The following is a 17562-nucleotide window of genomic DNA, read 5'->3' as shown; positions in this document are numbered from 1 at the left end:
GAATGTAAACTCCTTGAAAATTAAGACTTTTGTATTTTTTTTTATTTTTTGTATTTTTTTTTTTTTTGTATTCCTAGCACTTAGCACAGAACCTGGCACATAGTAAGTGCATAATAAATGCTCTCACTCTCTCATCTTCTGTATAAGTTGTACTCTTTTCCATTTCAGAGTATCTGTTCACTTTTGCCTTTTCATCAGAAATTTTTGACCATCTTCAAGACCAAATTACCTCCGTATGATATCATATTATATTATATAGTCTTCTACTCAACTTGGCCAGATATATTATTCTTGGTTGCAAACCTTTACCTTTTGCCTTTTGGAATATCATATTCCAAAAGTTCTTTTTTATGGTGGCAACATCCAAATCTTGTGGGATCCTGACTGTTACTCCTTGGTGCTTTAATTTTTGACTGCTAGAACTTAGAAACTTTGGGTTTTGACTATGAGTTGATATTCCTGGGAATTTTCATTCCAAAGTCTTTTTTCCCTTTTTACTTTTCTCTTTAGTTCTGAGAGAGCCAGGCTATTTTCATTTCTGATTTCTTTAAATGTGAAATCTGTATATACGTGTATGTGTTCTTCATGCTTTTTCAGGCAGTCTGATGATTTTTAGATTGTCTCTTCTTGACTTATTTTTCACGTCAGTGCTCTTTAATATGTACCCTACATTTTTTTTTTGTTTGTTCATTCTTTTGATTCTGTTTTAACATTTTTTTGTTGCCTCATATTTATTTTGACCTGTTGTCCTTTTTAGGTGAGTTCTGTTGTAAAGTAATAATTCTCCTTGCCTTTTTTTTTCCCTCTCCTCTCTAGTTGTTCCATTTTGTATCTCTTGTTTGATTTCTTATAGTCCTTCTGGTCAGGATATTTTCACTGAAGCACTACTTAGAATTTTGATAGTTATTACTCTCTTGTTGTAGGCATATCCCTTGGGCTTCTCTCAGTCCGAGTTATTTGTTCATTATGTTTGGTGACTTCTTCTGTTTACTCATATCTCTAGCCTTGGGTTCTGGAGTAGAAATTAGTGCTTGAATTGAACTCAAACTCATGTTCATGAATGGTGATCCCAAATTCCAAGGTACCACCACACCAGGAATGGTCTGACCTCATCTCCTGATGTGAGTCAGGAAGAACCGTTTGACATGAAAAACTTAAGGGCTTCTTTTTGGCTTCTTTGCAGCAAGTCATGTGCTTCATGGACTAGATTTTTTTTTTTTAAACAACAGTACTTTTTCCAACCTCCCTGGGAATATCCATTGCATCTAATTTAAATTGCTGTCCAGCTTTTCAGTGCTTCATCTGTGATAGTTAACAGTTCACATTTGGGCAAATATTTAGTTCTTGAATTCGTATCCTGTTAAGAAAGGCATTTCAGTCTTTTACAGATGAGATACTGAGATAATGTCTAGCAATTCCCCCCAAAGCCCTCACATATTTCTAAGTAAGAGCTTAATTATATACTTTCAATTGTGTCAGAAGCCTATAATGGGTAGAAACTGTTTAGGAAATGGCAAGCTTTCACAGAAAGAACTATTATATTTCTATAAAAATTTGTTTGGTTTGGTTAAAAATGAACGATTATGGAGGAGATAATGGAATTGAAGCACCTTGCTAAATTCAGGCCATTTAAAATTATGTCTGAAGTCTCAGAATTGATTTGCAGGTTCGGAGGAAATAGTAAGTACTTGCTAGCTTGAGTATTGGTCAAAGATTTAATCAGAGTCTGCTGGGTACTGTACAAGATACTGATGATTCAAAGCAGAGCTTCTGCCCCTAGGAAGCTTACATTCTGAAGGAAGAAGCTACAGACACAGGTTAGCTTTGGAAAGTAAGGCATGGGGGGCAGGCAGAGCAGGGCAGGACCAGGGAAGGCTTCATTCCAGAAGGTGGAAATGAGGAGAGGGAGTTTTGCAGACATGGAAGAATGACGGCAGATAGTGTTGTGTGTGGAGGAGTGCAAGTGTGTCTTGGCAAGTTGGAGGGGAATTGGGAGTAAGAGGTGGTATGCTAACCCAAGGAGACTCTTATGCCCAGGAAGAAGGTGGTCAACGGTATTAAATGCTATGAGGAGATCACAGATGATTAGGACTGAGAAAAGGCCATACTCTTTGGCAGTTAAGTACTTGTTAAGTCACTTGAGAGAAGGCAGGCTCACTTGAATGATGATGGCACTGTGAGAGGTTGAGAAGAGACTGAGAAGAAAAGGAGGGAGGCAATGGGTATGAATAGCTTTCTCAAAGAGGTTGTCAGAGAAAAGAGAGCCATAAGACAGGAGCTAGTAGAGGTTGGTAGGAGCAATTGGGATATTCTAAAGGTGGGAGAGACTTGGCAGCAGGAAAGAGCCAGAATGATTGGAGGACCATCTGCTGGAGAAGATAGGATGGGAGGTGGTCAAGGGGCCCGGCCAAGGGATTGACTTTAGAGAGAAGGGCTCTCTCATCAGCAGAGATACGAGATAACTGGAGAGGTAAAGAAGAGAGACTTCCTGCCTAAGTAAAGTATGAGGTGAGGTCCTCAGCTGGGAGGAGAGAAGACTTGAAAGAAGAGGTTTATAAACTCTATAACAATTACATTGTTAAACTTTAGTTGGGCAAAACACAATCAAGTCATTTGTTGTTGCTGTGCTCGTTTCTTGGCCCCCTTGCTGCCTATTTGTGGTCTTTATAATGGTGAGTCTTCACCCTGTGAGTGTTGCAATTGAAGTGCTGAAGATGGAGGTCTTCTTTTGCCCACTGGATTATACAGTGGGTTACGGTGCAGCCCTTGGCTTGGCCAACTACCATCCCTAATCCTTGTCCTCTGACTGCTTGTGAAAAATTTGTCCCCAGCCTTCCTCACTTCTGGTGGGCAGGTCATTGTTGGTGATGTGCTACTGCCTGCTCACTTCCACTGTGCATTTCTCCCTTTTCTTTGAGGAAATGACTATTTATTTGGGGAAGCTCAGGTACAACACGTGACGGTGGAGTACTCACCTTTTATTCCTGCTCTTTCTTCACAGGGTTCTTACGTCAGTAACTTATTGTATCTGCTGACCAAGAAGGAGAATGGTGAGCATTCTTACTTCACATCTTTGCTTTCGATTCTGTAGAATTTGAGAATGATGTGGGAGTGATATTCTTGCTTCATTGCAAGAACTTCTGGTGAGCAGGCTCTCAGGGCCATAACTGACCATTATAGCTTCTCCCCATGGCCTGATTTGCAGAATGAGGTGGAGTAAACTGAGTCTCATAGAGAGCTGAGTGAATTCTTGCTTATCTTTTGATTTTCTTTATATTCCCATGATGCCTGACATCTTTTTGCTAATTTTGCTTTTTTTATTAGTCAAACCCTTTCGTGTGAGGAAATTGCTTGAACTCCAGTCCAAGGTGGTGAGTAGACTCATGGATGGCCAGTGAGACATTGGGTTGTTGTGGGATATCACACTTTAACAAAAAAATTAAATGAGCAGATGGTTCCTGGGGACCACTTCTAGACAGCATTACTGGCCTATGTACTGCTAAATTCTTACTCCGTTAAAACTGCTATAGCACAAGAGGCAGTACCATTTGCACATCCACATTTTTCTTTGTTAATGACACTGCTTGCATTATCAAGGTTACTGGGGTAGAGGTCGTGAGCCATTTTCAGGTCTGTGCATGAGGACTTCAACAGTATAATCTCTTCAAACTCAACTTAGCAACTAAAACTACCATGTGCCAGATATGATGCTGGGCCCTGAGGAGACAGAGACAGAATCAAAAACCCTCCCTGACCTCCAGAAACTGGTATTCTCTTGGTGGGTACAGCATATACACAGATAAGTGCACACAAGGCCATTTGAGGAGAGAGAGCTGCAATAACTGGGAGATGAGGGAAGGCTTCTGGAAGCCTATAGATAGCTTTTGAGCTGGGTCTGGAAGAAAAAGGAGGAAGACAGGATGCTCAGATACCACCTGGTGGAGACAGTAATGATAATTATTATTACTGTTTCACTTCTGAATGCTGTGAGCGTTATTCTCATTTATAGAAGATTAAGCAGTAGTTCAAGAACGTGAAAGCTTGGTCCCTAGGCTCACAGCATGCATATGTGCAGACCCATCAAGAGGTCATGACCCCAATGCTGGTGATGCTGCTCCTCACTGCCAGGGCTTACTGGCTTGTCCTGTATTATTAACATCACCATTCGAGACTCTGGCTCAAGGCTTAACCGTATTTTCATTGAATGAGTATTTTCATAACAAGATTTCTATGTCCCAACTGCAGCAGGCCCCCATATTTTAAGAATATTCAGTCAGTAAAGTTGCCCTCTATAGTAAAACAATTTGAATACTTTGCCAATTTTCTCGAATGTGGTATGATAGTTATGAATAATCAGATAGACCAAAGGTACAGTTGTCAAGCAATAATAACTTATCATCCTCTGATCATTATCAATTTAGCTAAAACCCAAATCTCCGCTAGATGTAAGCCACTTGGCCTTGTACTGTTGAGATATTTGCCAGTGAACCTTTCTGTAATTGTTATCCTAGGATGGGGCTATTTCCTCCATCCTACTCCCTACTTTGGTTTCTCCTTTGGCATCTATATCAGAAGTGGGTAAGGTCTCTCCCCTGCATGTGCCACCAGTGGATATTGGGAAATAGTGGACAGAGGGCTGAACATGGTAACGGGAAGAAGTGCTGGAGAACTGGGCCCTTTTACCAACCCTCTTAGTGTCACAAAGGCTCTTAGTGGACATGTGTTGCTGTTGCATGTTGGCAAGAGCTGTTGCCATACTAAGAGTTCCCACCAATGGAATCATAGATCTGGACCAAAATAGGGATGAGGTGGTTTGGTCGACTGGAAAGAGTCCTACGTCAGAAGCAGGACTTCTGGGTCAGAGCCCCAGGTTTGGCTATCAAGCAACTCTGGGACTTGGAACAGATCATGCTGCTTTCCTGAGCCTCCGTGCCTTGCTCTGTAATGTGGAGATCTTTGCACTGCCATCTGCCTGGGCTGTTAGGAGGGAAGATCTTTTGAAATTGAAAAGTACTTTATCAGTCTTTTTCTGCCCTGCACACTCTTTACTTCTCCCTCTGTCCTACTTCACTCCATGATCCCAGCTTCCAAAGGATTTAATGAGCATCTCTATGCTTCCCTGTCCTCCCAGCTGACTTCTAACCTTGCATCTCCAACTGCCTTTCAGGCAACCTGACTGGCTGAACTGAAACTCAGTGTGGCCAAAACCATATTCATTATCTTTCCCTCCTGAATTCTGGTCCCTTTCTGCCTTCCCTATTACTGTGGAGAGCACCACCTTCCTCCCAATTCCTCAGACTCACAACTTCTTCTCCCCTCCCTGCCTCCCCATATCTAAGCTGCTGTCAGGGCCTGTCAAATTCACCTTCGCCACATTTCCTCAAATACATCCCCTTTGTTCTTCTGACCCTATCCTTACCCTGGAGCAGGCCTCATCATCTTACCATTAGACCATTAATAATAGCTGCTGGGGACTGGGGCTGCTTGTCTCGTCTCTCCCCACTCCAGTCCATCCTTCATTCAGCCAGCAAAGTGATTTTCCTAATATGGGTTCAGCCACGTCACACACGTAGACACACACGTACAATAAACTCAGACCCTCAATAAACTACTGTGGCTTCCTTTTGCCTCCAGGAGCAAAACCAGAATTCTCTGTTTGGCCTTCAGAGCCTTTGTAACTTTCTCCCTGTCCTTTCCCAACAGCCTTCAATCTGACCTGTTATTCTTCCACCTAGTGACAATGACCCACCTACTGCTGTATAAATAAGACCCTCTGTCCCTAAACTCTGAGCACTTTCTCTGGCTGTCCCCTGTGCCGAAACGTGTTCCTTCCTTATGTGTACTTCCTTGGCTTCAAATCCCAACTAAAATCCCATGTTCTAATAGAAAACTTACCTGATCCTTTTAATTCTAGTGCTTTCCCTCTGTTAGATGGCTCCTATTTATCGTGGAAGCAGCTTCTTTGTACATATCTGCTGATTGTCTCTACTGTTATTCCATGAGTTCCTTGAGGAGCTTTTTGTGGGGTTTTTTGTCCCTTTTTCCATCCTCAACTTTTGGCACAGTGCCTGGCACATAGTCACTACTTAAGAAATGTTTGTTGACTGACTTGACTAGCAGATGCACTAGACGCGGTTGAAGCGCCATTAGGACTTGGCTCTCGGCTTAGTTGGGAGTTTTGTCCAAATCTCCTGTTTCTTTGCTTTCTCCTGTCCCCTTTGTCTGGGTAGCAGTTAGCACCTGCTTGGCCATGCCATCTTTGGGGCAATGGCTGTGTCATCTCTTGGGGCCATTTTGTGGTGGAGTTCTTTCCTATTTTTGACATCCTTTTCAGCTTCTCTTATTACATTGCAGGGGATGCAGCCTTATCTCCAGGCCCTGTTGTCCTTGTATAAATCCTATTGTCCCAACTTGATTACCATTGCTTTGCCTCCAAGAAGGAAGGTAAGGAAGTGAGGGTATGCTCTGTGTCTGTACTAAAATGGCGATCTGTGTTCTTTGGATTCAAGAATGGTCAAAATGTAACATTAATCGTATTGTAATTCTGTATTTTTTTTTTTTTTTTTCAAAACAGATGCATGGATAATTTTCATGCAATTCTGTGTTTAAAAAAAAAAAAAGTAAGGGCAGCTAGGTGGCGCAATGGATAGAGCACCAGCCCTGAAGTCAGGAGGACCTGAGTTCAAATTTGGCCTCAGACTTCCTAGCTGTATGACCCTGGGCAAGTCACTTAACCCCAATTACCTTAACCAAAAAAAAAAAAAAAATGTTTGGAGAGTGACGAATTTGCCAGATTCAGGTGAGAATTACTAAGTGGGGAAGATACATATGTTATAGAAAATGGGGAAAGGAAAAATGTTCTTCAGTAGATGGATGGGAGCTTAGAAGTTTTATAATTATTGAATTGGACTTCGGGCAAAATTTTAGAATCTGTGCTACCTGGCCTCCTGGGTTTGTTGTCACAAATGTAATGGACTTTTCAATTTACAGTTTTACTATAAGAACTCAGATACCATCTGGCAGGCAGCCGTCTTTATTGTGAAGCAAAGACATCAGTCATCCCCATCATCGTCTATGAAACCAAGTTTTGACATTGCTGATCACCAGCCTCGAGGAAAGGTAAGTATCTATGACCCAAGGGATACGGGGTTTTCTTTCCAAGTCACTTTCAACTTTTCAGATGAGACTTATTGAAATGGTTTTTCTAGTATTGTTTATGTGGTATTTCATCAGAGCCACCTGAGAGACCATGACCTGAGCCACTTTCATCCTGGTTTTTTATGTTGAAAGTTTGGGGCCAACCAGATTCACTGACAGTATTATGGGTTGTTGTCTTTCTGCTCAGAAATGGAATTCTGGCTGCTTTATACCAAAGCCCACCAGCAGTCTCCTCTTTGACCAAGAGCAGGATGAGGGAGCCAGCCTGGGAATGATGCACAGTGCTCAGAATGTCGTTCCCATAGAGCAGCTCCATACATTCTCACAGCTCTTGGAGAACATCCACTACATACAGGTGAGTGACCAGGCCCTAGCTGGCCCAGCACCTTGGCTGTCTTCCCTCCTTTGCTCCCCTCATCCACAGACTAAACTGGACTTCCTTTGCAGCTTCCATCCCAGATGTGCTCAGTGCTCAGGAGCACTCCACTGTTACACTATCTGAACTGCCTCCAAGACGAGACCGTCTGGGTGCGGCTTTATTACTGGATGATTCAAGAGTTAAAAGAAGGTAAGAAAGAGATTAAAAATCTTGAGCACTGGAGAAGAGGGAACTAGGCAGGATACATTCCCCAGATAGCTTCCCTTTTCTGATACCTGACCATCCACTGGAATTTTTGCTCTAAAGAGAAGTCTAAACTTTGTGCCAGACTAGCCCGTGCTCGGTGTACCAGCCACCTCAGACTTTGTGTGCTAGGGCCCTGAGCGTTTGCTGTTGAGCTTTGCCTCTGTAACCAGATGCCTTATTTGTGATCTCCTGCTCTAGGATGTGCTTGGTACAAAGTCAGTCGTTGCACATCTGAAGAAGAGTTCAGGAACTTTCTGGACATTATCATCAGCGCACAGTGTTTCTTACAGGTGAGAACTGGCTTCTTTCTGGAGTCCTGTAGTTTTTCTAGGGGTTTGTGGGGTTTCCATGACGCCCTTTAGTTCTGTGGCAACTTTTTAGACACGGTGATGTTATATTCATATGTAATTTGTTAAAGGAGACAGCCGTGTTCTTGAAACAATCTAATGATATGTGTGCACACATGTATGATGTGTGTATGTGTTTTAATTTCATATTTTCAAATACTTTGGATTAAAGTAATGATCAGTGCTGTGCAAATAAACAGTAAAAATTGTCTGTGTAACTAAGAGACGTGTTTGTGAGGAGAGACATCATATATGTCCTTAGCATCAGAATAGCATTTTCTCTTTTTTTTTTTTTTTTTTTTTTTTTTTTTTTTTTTTTTTTTTTTTTTATTTTATATATATATATATATATATTTTATAATATTATCCCTTGTATTCATTTTTCCAATTTACCCCCCCTCCCTCTATTCCCTCCCCCCGACGACAGGCAATACCATACATTTTACATGTGTTACAATATAGTCTAGGTACAATACATGTGTGCGAATATCACTTTCTTGTTGCACAATAAACATTAGATTCCGAAGGTACATGCAACCTGGGCAGACAGATATTAGTGCTAACAATTTTCATTCCCCTCCCAGTGTTTCTTCTCTGGGTATAGCTACCTCTGTCCATCATTGATCAACTGGAAGTGAGTTGGATCTTCTTTATGTTGAAGATTTCCACTTCCATCAGAATACATCCTCATACAGCATTGTTGTTGAAGTGTACAGTGATCTTCTGGTTCTGCTCATTTCACTCAGCATCAGTTGATTTAAGTCTCTCCAGGCCTCTCTATATTCCTCCTGCTGGTCATTTCTTACCGAGCAATAATATTCCATAACCTTCATATACCACAATTTACCCAACCATTCTCCAACTGATGGACATCCATTCATCTTCCAGTTTCTAGCTACAACAAAAAGAGCTGCCACAAACATTTTGGCACATATATGTCTCTTTCCGCTCTTTAGTATTTCTTTGGGATATAATCCCAGTAGTAGCGCTGCTGGGTCAAAGGGTATGCACAGTTTGATAACTTTTTGGGCATAATTCCAGATTGCTCTCCAGAATGGCTGGGCATTTTCTCTTTTTAAAGCATTGTCGAGTTTTTTAATAATAAAGGAGCTAACTACTCAGTCTAAAAAAATAGGTAATTTGTTGTAATTGCATCTGGACTGAATCTAATTAGAAGATTTTTTCCAGAGTTGGCCTTTTTTTTTTTTTTTTTTTTTTTTTTTTAAACTATACTATGTAGTAGGGATTTGGTAGGGCAGCCAGGTTGCAATGCAGTGGATAGGATGCCAGGTCTGGAGATGGGAAGAATCACTTTCCCGCGTTCAAAACCAGCCTCAGATGCTTACTAGTCATATAACCCTGGTTGAAGCACTTTGTCCCTTTTGCCTTGGTTTCCTCATCTGTTAAATGAGCTAGAGAAGTTGAAAAAGTAAAGGCCTTTAGTATCTCTGCCAAGAAAATCCCAAATGGGTTCACAAAGAGACAAGGCTGAAAATGATTAGATGATGACAGAAAGGATTTGGTAAGGGGATTGTGAAAGTGAGATCATCCGTTCAGTCAGCAAACCCTTGAATGTTTGGTTTTTGAAGTGTTTTGGGGCCAAGTGGCCTTGGAGATAGAGACCTTGAAGCCAGGAAGGTGTAGGTTTGGGGCCTGCCTCTGAGGAAGTCACATCCAGGCAACTCTGTAGGGCTTGGCGTTGCAGAGGAAGTGAGGCCTTGCCTTGAGAAGAGGAACTTTCTTCCCTAGGGTGTGCTCTAGATTCAAGAAATGCTCTTTACAATCCTGATCTTTTTCTGCCTGGGGTCTTGAGGACATAGATAGGAAAACTGCTTTATCTCTGAGCAGCTGTGGGGTATGGAGGGGCACAGTACACTAGATCTGGAAGACTGAGTTCAAATCTGGCCTCAAAATACTTATTAGCTTTGTGACCTTGGGCAAGTTACATCACTGCTTTCTACCTCAGTTTCCTCAGCTGTAAAACAGGGATCATAAAAGCACCTACCTCCCAGGGTAGTTGTGAGGACCAAACAAGAGGCTGCTTGTAAAACTCTTAGCACAGTGCCCAGTGTTTAATGAGTGCTCTCTGAATACTCACTCCCTTCCCTACCCTCAAGGAACTTCCATCTTCTTGGAAGGGGAGTCAGCAATGTCCATATCTAAACAAAGCAAATAGAAGGTGGTGGGGCACCACAAGTTGGGGTTTAGAGATTTCTGCCTTACTTGCGATCACCTATTTTAGGTTAGGCCCAGAGAGCTCTTGGAAACATTTCATTTGCGAAAGAAGTTACTATATAGGATCTGAACAGTACTGAATTTACATTTATTTGGAAAATGTTCTTTAATTGAGGCTTTTCTCTAGAGATAATCTAGACTGGCCCCTTCTACTTCTGGTTGACTTGAATTAGGGAAATGTGATGTTCTGTGGCTTTCTAGGGACTACCCCAAACAAAGCCCACGGGCCAGTTACCCTGAACAGAGGAGCTCTTTTGTAACAGGATCACAAAAGGGACTTATCAGCCATCTGGGCTAAGCCATCTATGAGAGGATAGATGCCATAAGCACAGAGGATGATGGCGGACCACCAGGATTCACTATCTGGGAGGCATGGAAGTAGGCCAGGGAACGAGCCGCTCATTAGGCTCACCACAAAGGCAAGGCAGGATTTTTTTGCCCCCCAAAAGATTTCTTCTGAAGTTAACCATAAATAAGGACAAACATACAAAATGAGGAGTTGAATCCTAAATCTTAGCATTAACCAAATACGATGAAACAAACGAGCAAAGCCATTTCTCCGGCCTTGTCCAAGTCCAGCTAAAAGTCCACACCTTGGGCCTTTTTTCTTTGTCTCCTTTGGGGTGAGTGATTCCGGCTGAGCCATCTTGCTGTGCCTTACTCCCTCCAGCTCTTTGCAGCTTTTCCTTTTTAAACTGCTGCCTCATTACCCTCATTTGTGGGCAAAGAGGTTCTGACCTTTGATTGTGTTTCAGGAGGGCTTTCCTTCCAGCGAAATGTTCCTGTATAAGAGCCTTCCTTTGTGGGATGGCATCTCTTGCCGAACAGAATACCTGCAGCTTCTCAGTTGGATTCCCTTGGGGAAATTCTCTGGTACGTAACAAGAAAATAGAGAGCCCCTCTGTAGAAATGTCCAGTGATATTTATGGAAAGGTGACTAACCCTTTGAATGCTTTTTCTTTAGAAATCAAGCCACTGCTCTATAAATCCTTGGCTCCGATCTTCTTTACATCATCCCTTTATCATAAGGTAAAATGATCAACTTTTTGATTTCGTCTTTTTTCCAGTGATGTGGAGTTCCAAACTGAGTCTGCCTTGCAGTGTAGATGATGCCTCTTTTCAAAGCATTAGGTACATATGTGTGGGAACTTGACTCCTTCCTCCTTTATCTTATTAGCAACACAGAGGAGAAAACAAAGGTGCTGGCTTAGCATTGTATAGGGAATGAGATTCTCTTTATACCTGTCACTGTAACTTAGATTTGGGCTTTCCTCAAAAATATTTCAATTGTGTGTTTCTCTGGGATTCTGGTCTAATCCACATGGTGTCTTCTGTATTCCTTATCTGACTCCCTTTGTGTTTCTTCCGATTGCCTCAGTTTCTCCATTGCATTCTTTGTCTTCTTAGGGCTCACTCTTTTTATTGTGTTTATTTACTTAATACCTTTCCCTAGTTAGATTCAAAACAAATTTTTTTACTTTTGTTTTTTAAATTTTTTTAAATTTTTTGAGTTCTAGATTCTCTCCCTTCTCCCCACCCACAATTAAGAATCCACATGTGAAGTTTTGCAAAACATTCCTATAAAAGTCAAATTATGAAAGAAAACAGAGCTCCCACCCTAATGAAAATAAAAACCTTCAAGAAAAATTACATTAAAAAGAGAATGCTACAAACTGTATTCACGCACAGTCAGTTCCTTATCTGAGTATGAATATTAATTTTCATAAGTCTTTCTGAATAGTTGTAGATAATTGTACTAATGAGAGTAACAAAGTCATTTAAAGCTGGTTATCCCAGAACATTGCTATTTGTATACGGTACATTGCACTTTTGAATTTTCCCAATAAATGGGCATCCCCTCAATTTCTAGTTTTTTTTACCCTGAAAATTGCTATGATTAATTTTTGAACGTATAGATCATTTTCCTTTTTTTTTCCCCCTCCAAAATCTCTTTTGGCATTCGTGGCCAGTAGTAGTGTTGTTAGGTGAAAGGATATGCATGAATTTATAGCCTTTTGGGCACAGATCGTCTCTTTTGATCCTTTGTCAATTGGTCCATGGCTCTTTTTTTTTTTTTTTTTTAATAAATTTGACTCACTTCCTTCTGTTTGAGAAACGAGGTCTTGTCAGAGAAACTTGCCTCCAAAATTGTTTTACAATTACTCTTGCTAACTGTATTTTCTTCCATTTATTCTCTCTCTTCTTTCACCCTGTCCCTCCTCAAAAGGGTTTTGGTACTGACTACTCCCTCCCCCAATATGCTCGCTCTTTTGTCAGCCTCCTCTTTTCCTATATCCCATTCCCCTCCTATTTTTCTGTAGGATAAGTTATATTTCTTTAGCCCTATTGACTATGTATGTTATTTTCTCTTTGGGGTTTCATTTTTTTTTAATAATAGCTTTTTATTGCAAAGATAATTTTTAACATTCACCCTTGCAAAACCTTGTGTTCCAAATTTTTCTCCCTCTCTTCCCTTCACCCCCCTGCCCTAGATAGCGAGAAATCCACTATAGGTTAAACATGTGCAACTCTTCTAAACATAGTTCCATATTTATCACGCTACACATGAAAAATCAGATCAGAAAGGGGAAAAAATGAGAAAAAAACAAGCAAGAAAACAATAAAAAAGGTGAAAATACTGTGCTTTGTTCAGCATTCAGTCTCCATAATTCTCTCTCTGGATGTGAATGGCATTTTCTATCATAAGTCTCTTGGAATTGGCCTGAATCACCTCATTGTTGAAAAGAGCCATGCCCTTCAGAGTTGATCATCACATAATTTTGCTGTTGCCAAGTACAGTGATTTCCTGGTTCTACTCACTTCACTCAGCATCAGTTCATGTAAGTCTCTCCAGGCCTCTGAAATCATCTTGCTGTTCGTTTCTTATAGAAGTCCATCACATTCTTATACCATAATAGTCCATCACATTCATATACCATAACTAGTTCAGCCATTCCCCAATTGATGGGCATCTACTCAGTTTCCAGTTTCTTGCCACTATAAAAAGGGCTGCCACAAACATTTTTGCCCATGTGGGTCCTTTTTCCTTTCTTATGATCATTTTGGGATACAGGCCAATAGAGTGATCCCACTGCAGGATCAAAGGGTCTTTAATGGGCTTCATTCTTAAGATTGTACTTTTTCACATCACAACTTCAACTCTGAATATTCTTCTCAGTGACTTCTGCAGTGACTGAAAAACATTCACGTGCCAAATTTTGTAAAACCCTCCTCATGTATAGCATACACAGTACTTGGATTTTTGGTACTTCATGTGCCCCAGAACTAGATTCTCTTTGAGATGGTGATAGGAAGGACCAAGGTTAACTACTTCTGAGTGTGTGTGTGTGTGTGTGTGTGTGTGTGTGTGTGTGTGTGTGTATCAAAACTGCATAACCATTAGCAAGAAGTGCTTGAGCACCTTGTCTCTGCTGGGCCTTTTGCTGGGTGCTAGGACCCACAGAGGAAAAGGTCTTCAGCTAATTCAGAATGCTCATGATAAGTACAAAAGCAGTAAAGAGTGCAGGTGGAAGAAGAGGGGATGTGGCACTTGAATAAAGACTGATAATTAAATCAGAATACCCATTAAAGAATATAATCTTAAGTTAAAAACCTTTATCACCAAGCATGCCAGAGGTAAAGAAATTAACACATATAAATGAAAAATTCATTGGTCATTGCCCTCTCATAAGTCTCTTTGAGGTTGGGTCACCTTTAGCTTTTTCTTTTTAAAAACAATCCCTCCCCGGACAAGTTGGAACAAAAGGTTTTGCAATTGTCAATGCTGAAAAATTACCCATGCATATATCTGGTAAATAAAAAGCTATTAAAAACAAAAACAAAACAAACAAAAAAAAAAACTCCTCCCAAGTAGCCCTATCCCCCACCCCTGCACCACTATCCCTGACAACAGCTTTAATGAAAATTCATTGGCTCTTACTTTTCTAGGTGTCATTCAACAACATGTGGCAGTACTTTTCTTTTCTTTTCTTTTCTTTTTTTCTGAGGCTGGGGTTAAGTGACTTGCCCAGAGTCACACAGCTAGGAAGTATTAAGTGTCTGATCAGATTGAACTCGGGTCCTCCTGAATTCAAGGCTGGTGCTCTATCCACTGTGCCACCTAGCTGCCCCCGGCAGTACTTTTCCAAAGCAGTTGTGATCTGATTGTGTCTGAGAGGGATCTGTGCCATCTCTGTATCCTTTGTCCTGCCTGATGCTTTGCTAGCCACATAGATGTAGCATTCATTCATTATATTTATCAGGTAGCCCTTGCCAGGGTTTGCACAACCTTGGAAAGCCTAAGAGCGGCTTCATGCTGTAAAAAAGCATTGGAGCATTCCAAGGGAGGTATGAAAATTGTCTTTATCATATAATCCATCAAAGGTGAAGTGATTGACACACAGCTACAAACTGAGGTGCTCCTACTCCCAGTTCAGTGTTCTTTGGACAACACTATACTACCTTCTCGTGAACTTGGAAAGCAGTCATGGAGTGGGAATTTCAGGGTTGGATTTCTACATTATTGTCCCAGTCATAGCAATGAGAGAAAAATACATATTTAGACATTTCTAGATTGTTAAGTAATCACTTCACATGGGAGTCTATGCTATTTTCTCACCTAAAAAATAAACTTAGACGTGAAGTAAAATTAACAACTCTCACGTACAATTACATCCATACCTTTTCTTTATATCCAGCTTATACTCATGAATGGGTTTTGGGAGAGGCAGCTGTCAGAGAAACTTGGAATCAGGAAAACTGGGGGTCACACCCTGCCTCTGAAAATTACATGCTGTGGGACCAATCATTTAATCTCTCATCTTCTGACAACTCCCTTAAACCTATCTATTAAGGCAGAGAGAAGTTGTGATCTGCTTTGGAGGAAGAGATTCCCACAATGTAAAAAAAATGACAACAACAATGCTACCGCTGATTCTTCTTATATCCATCATCTACACACTGGGGAGAAGTGTCCTTCTTAAGAATTGTACCCATTTTATATATTCCCTGTTGCCAGAATTTTACCATCTTCATCTAAAATTGAGGCTGCATTTATCATAGGGAAAACCCTGGAGTAGGGGCCCAGGGATGTATGGGATATCTCTGATTCAGTGGCCAACCCAGCTCTGTGCAGAGAGACTTCTCACCAGGCTTGTTACAGAGTTAGAAATTGTTTAGCCCCAAAAGACCAGTAATACTGACTTGAAATCCCTCAGAGGCTCTACTAAATGGGATGCTCATGGGGACAGCACCTGGTAAATCATAAAGAGCTGTCCAAATGATTGTGAATAGCTCAGCACTGTTGCAGGCTCACGAGCATAAGACTGCCTTCAAAGAACAGAAATAATTTGTTCAAGGTGGAAAAAAACCAAAAACTAACCCTCTGAAACAAGTGAGGAGAAAGTAAAAAGTGTTCCTGGGGTGAGAGCACAGAAGGCTTGATCAAAATGTGATGTTCCAACAAAGGGAAAGGAGGGTGGACTCATCTGAATAAGGGAGAGCTAAGACCACTGACTCAGGGTTAGAGGGAGACCAATTTCTGACCGGCAGAGCTCTTGAATGAACAGGATTCTCCTTATAAGTTTTGAGCGTTCCCTCATGACTAGGAAGATTTGAGCAGCGGCTAATAGCACTTAGTTTGTTCAACGAGCATATTCTCAGGGAGATGACATAAGAGGAATTGTTGTCTTGGGAGAGGGGTTGTCCTGGGTGTTCAAATGGTTGATGGTTGTGCTCGGTCTGCCCAGGTGATGGTGGCACGGTAGAAAACAGCCTTGTGGTAATGGGTTCTTTTCTTTGTGTCCTTCAGTGCAGTGTTCTTTATAGCCTGAAAAAACTGGTGCAGAACTGGCTGTTATGGCATACTTCAGAGGTCAACAAGAATCCCACACACAGCACTTACCCGTAAGTCTTTCCCCAACCCACCAGAAGGGATGCTGGAGATTGAGGGAGGGAGGTCTGACTATCCCGAGCCAGGATTGGTGCCCAAGGCTTCGAGTTGCTTAGCGATACATTGTAAATATAATGTTTTCTCAGCAGTTTCCCATCTTTCCTTACAATCCTTTGGCATAAGTTACTTTTGTTGTTCCTATTACATAAAGAAACAATGCTTCTTTTTAGTCTTAAATGATGTTAAAGTTCTGTGCCAAGCAAGTTAAAAGGCTAGGATCATACTGACTTGCACTGGTTCTTCATTTTAATTGGGTTAGGCCAGTGTGAATACAGACAATTCTGATTATAGAAGCCCCTCCAAGCCATTCTGGCTGTTGTTCTGCCTTATTTTGGTCATAGCTTCTTTAATTTGCTCACTGAGAATAGCAGGTATTGCCTGGGATATGCTTTATTCTCTGATAATAGAAAGAGAATTTTGAGATTTTGTTACCTGAAATAGGTTTGTCCTTTCAGCCACATTTCTCATTTCATAGTTGCACAAAGCAGATTCAAAGATCTTTCTCTTTTTTTTAGTTAAAAACAGTTGGTGGCGTGCTCTCGGCCTGGGGAGGGCACTGAGTTATAAAGATGGCCTGGGCTATTGTCTCACATTTTGATTTACTCATTGCACTCTGCGTTACTCCTCTTCTCTACTTTAACTGGAGACATGAAGAATTAATAGGTGGGAGTGCCTTTTATAAAGGAATGATATTTAAATACTTAAGTTTCCTTCCAATATGTTGTCCAAAGTTCGTCTATGATTTTGCTTTTGTTTTGAGTCTGAGCAACTTCAAAAATGGAGGAATCAATTTTCTTATTTTCTTTCAGAAAAAAAATTTGGAAACTTAAAAAAAATGTATCACTGTTTATATATATGCTTTTAAGTATTTTTAAAAAAGGAGTTCTTAAAAGCTTTTTAAATCACTAAGTGCAAAATCAGCGTCACTTTCCCAGTACTATTAGTTCTTTGCACAAATATATTGCCAGTTTTGTACATGCTTTTGTCATCTCCATTTTAGAACTGAGCGAGGCAGCTTGGCATAGTGGATAGAATACTGGGCTTGGAATTCTCATTATGGCTCTGATATTTACTAGCTAGCTGTAGGCCCTTGGGCAACTCCTTGGGAGTTACCTACTAATTTACAAACAGTTGGGGATCTGAGTTGGCAGAGGGAATTCTCATATTGGGAATTCCCCATGCTAAGGAAAACCCAAAGTCTTCTGGGATCCTGTGAGCATTATTCCCATTCCCCGCAGAGGGAATGC

General features: G+C 41.0%; 1 protein-coding gene across 3 annotated transcripts in view; it reads left to right on the top strand.

Annotated features, from left to right (window-relative positions):
* CENPI (centromere protein I) overlaps positions 1–17562 on the top strand; it is a 58296-nt gene that overhangs the window by 23873 nt on the left and 16861 nt on the right. For all 3 annotated transcript variants that reach the window (XM_074277053.1, XM_074277054.1, XM_074277055.1), the window contains 10 exons: positions 3002–3050; positions 3325–3371; positions 6355–6444; positions 6991–7119; positions 7346–7513; positions 7606–7726; positions 7982–8073; positions 11121–11238; positions 11330–11394; positions 16175–16269. In XM_074277053.1, coding sequence (XP_074133154.1) covers positions 3002–3050; positions 3325–3371; positions 6355–6444; positions 6991–7119; positions 7346–7513; positions 7606–7726; positions 7982–8073; positions 11121–11238; positions 11330–11394; positions 16175–16269 — 974 coding nt within the window. The remainder of the gene's footprint in view (positions 1–3001; positions 3051–3324; positions 3372–6354; positions 6445–6990; positions 7120–7345; positions 7514–7605; positions 7727–7981; positions 8074–11120; positions 11239–11329; positions 11395–16174; positions 16270–17562) is intronic.

This window comes from Sminthopsis crassicaudata, chromosome X, assembly GCF_048593235.1.
Source record: "Sminthopsis crassicaudata isolate SCR6 chromosome X, ASM4859323v1, whole genome shotgun sequence".
NCBI lineage: Eukaryota > Metazoa > Chordata > Mammalia > Dasyuromorphia > Dasyuridae > Sminthopsis > Sminthopsis crassicaudata.
This window is presented reverse-complemented; position numbering and strand designations above follow the sequence as displayed.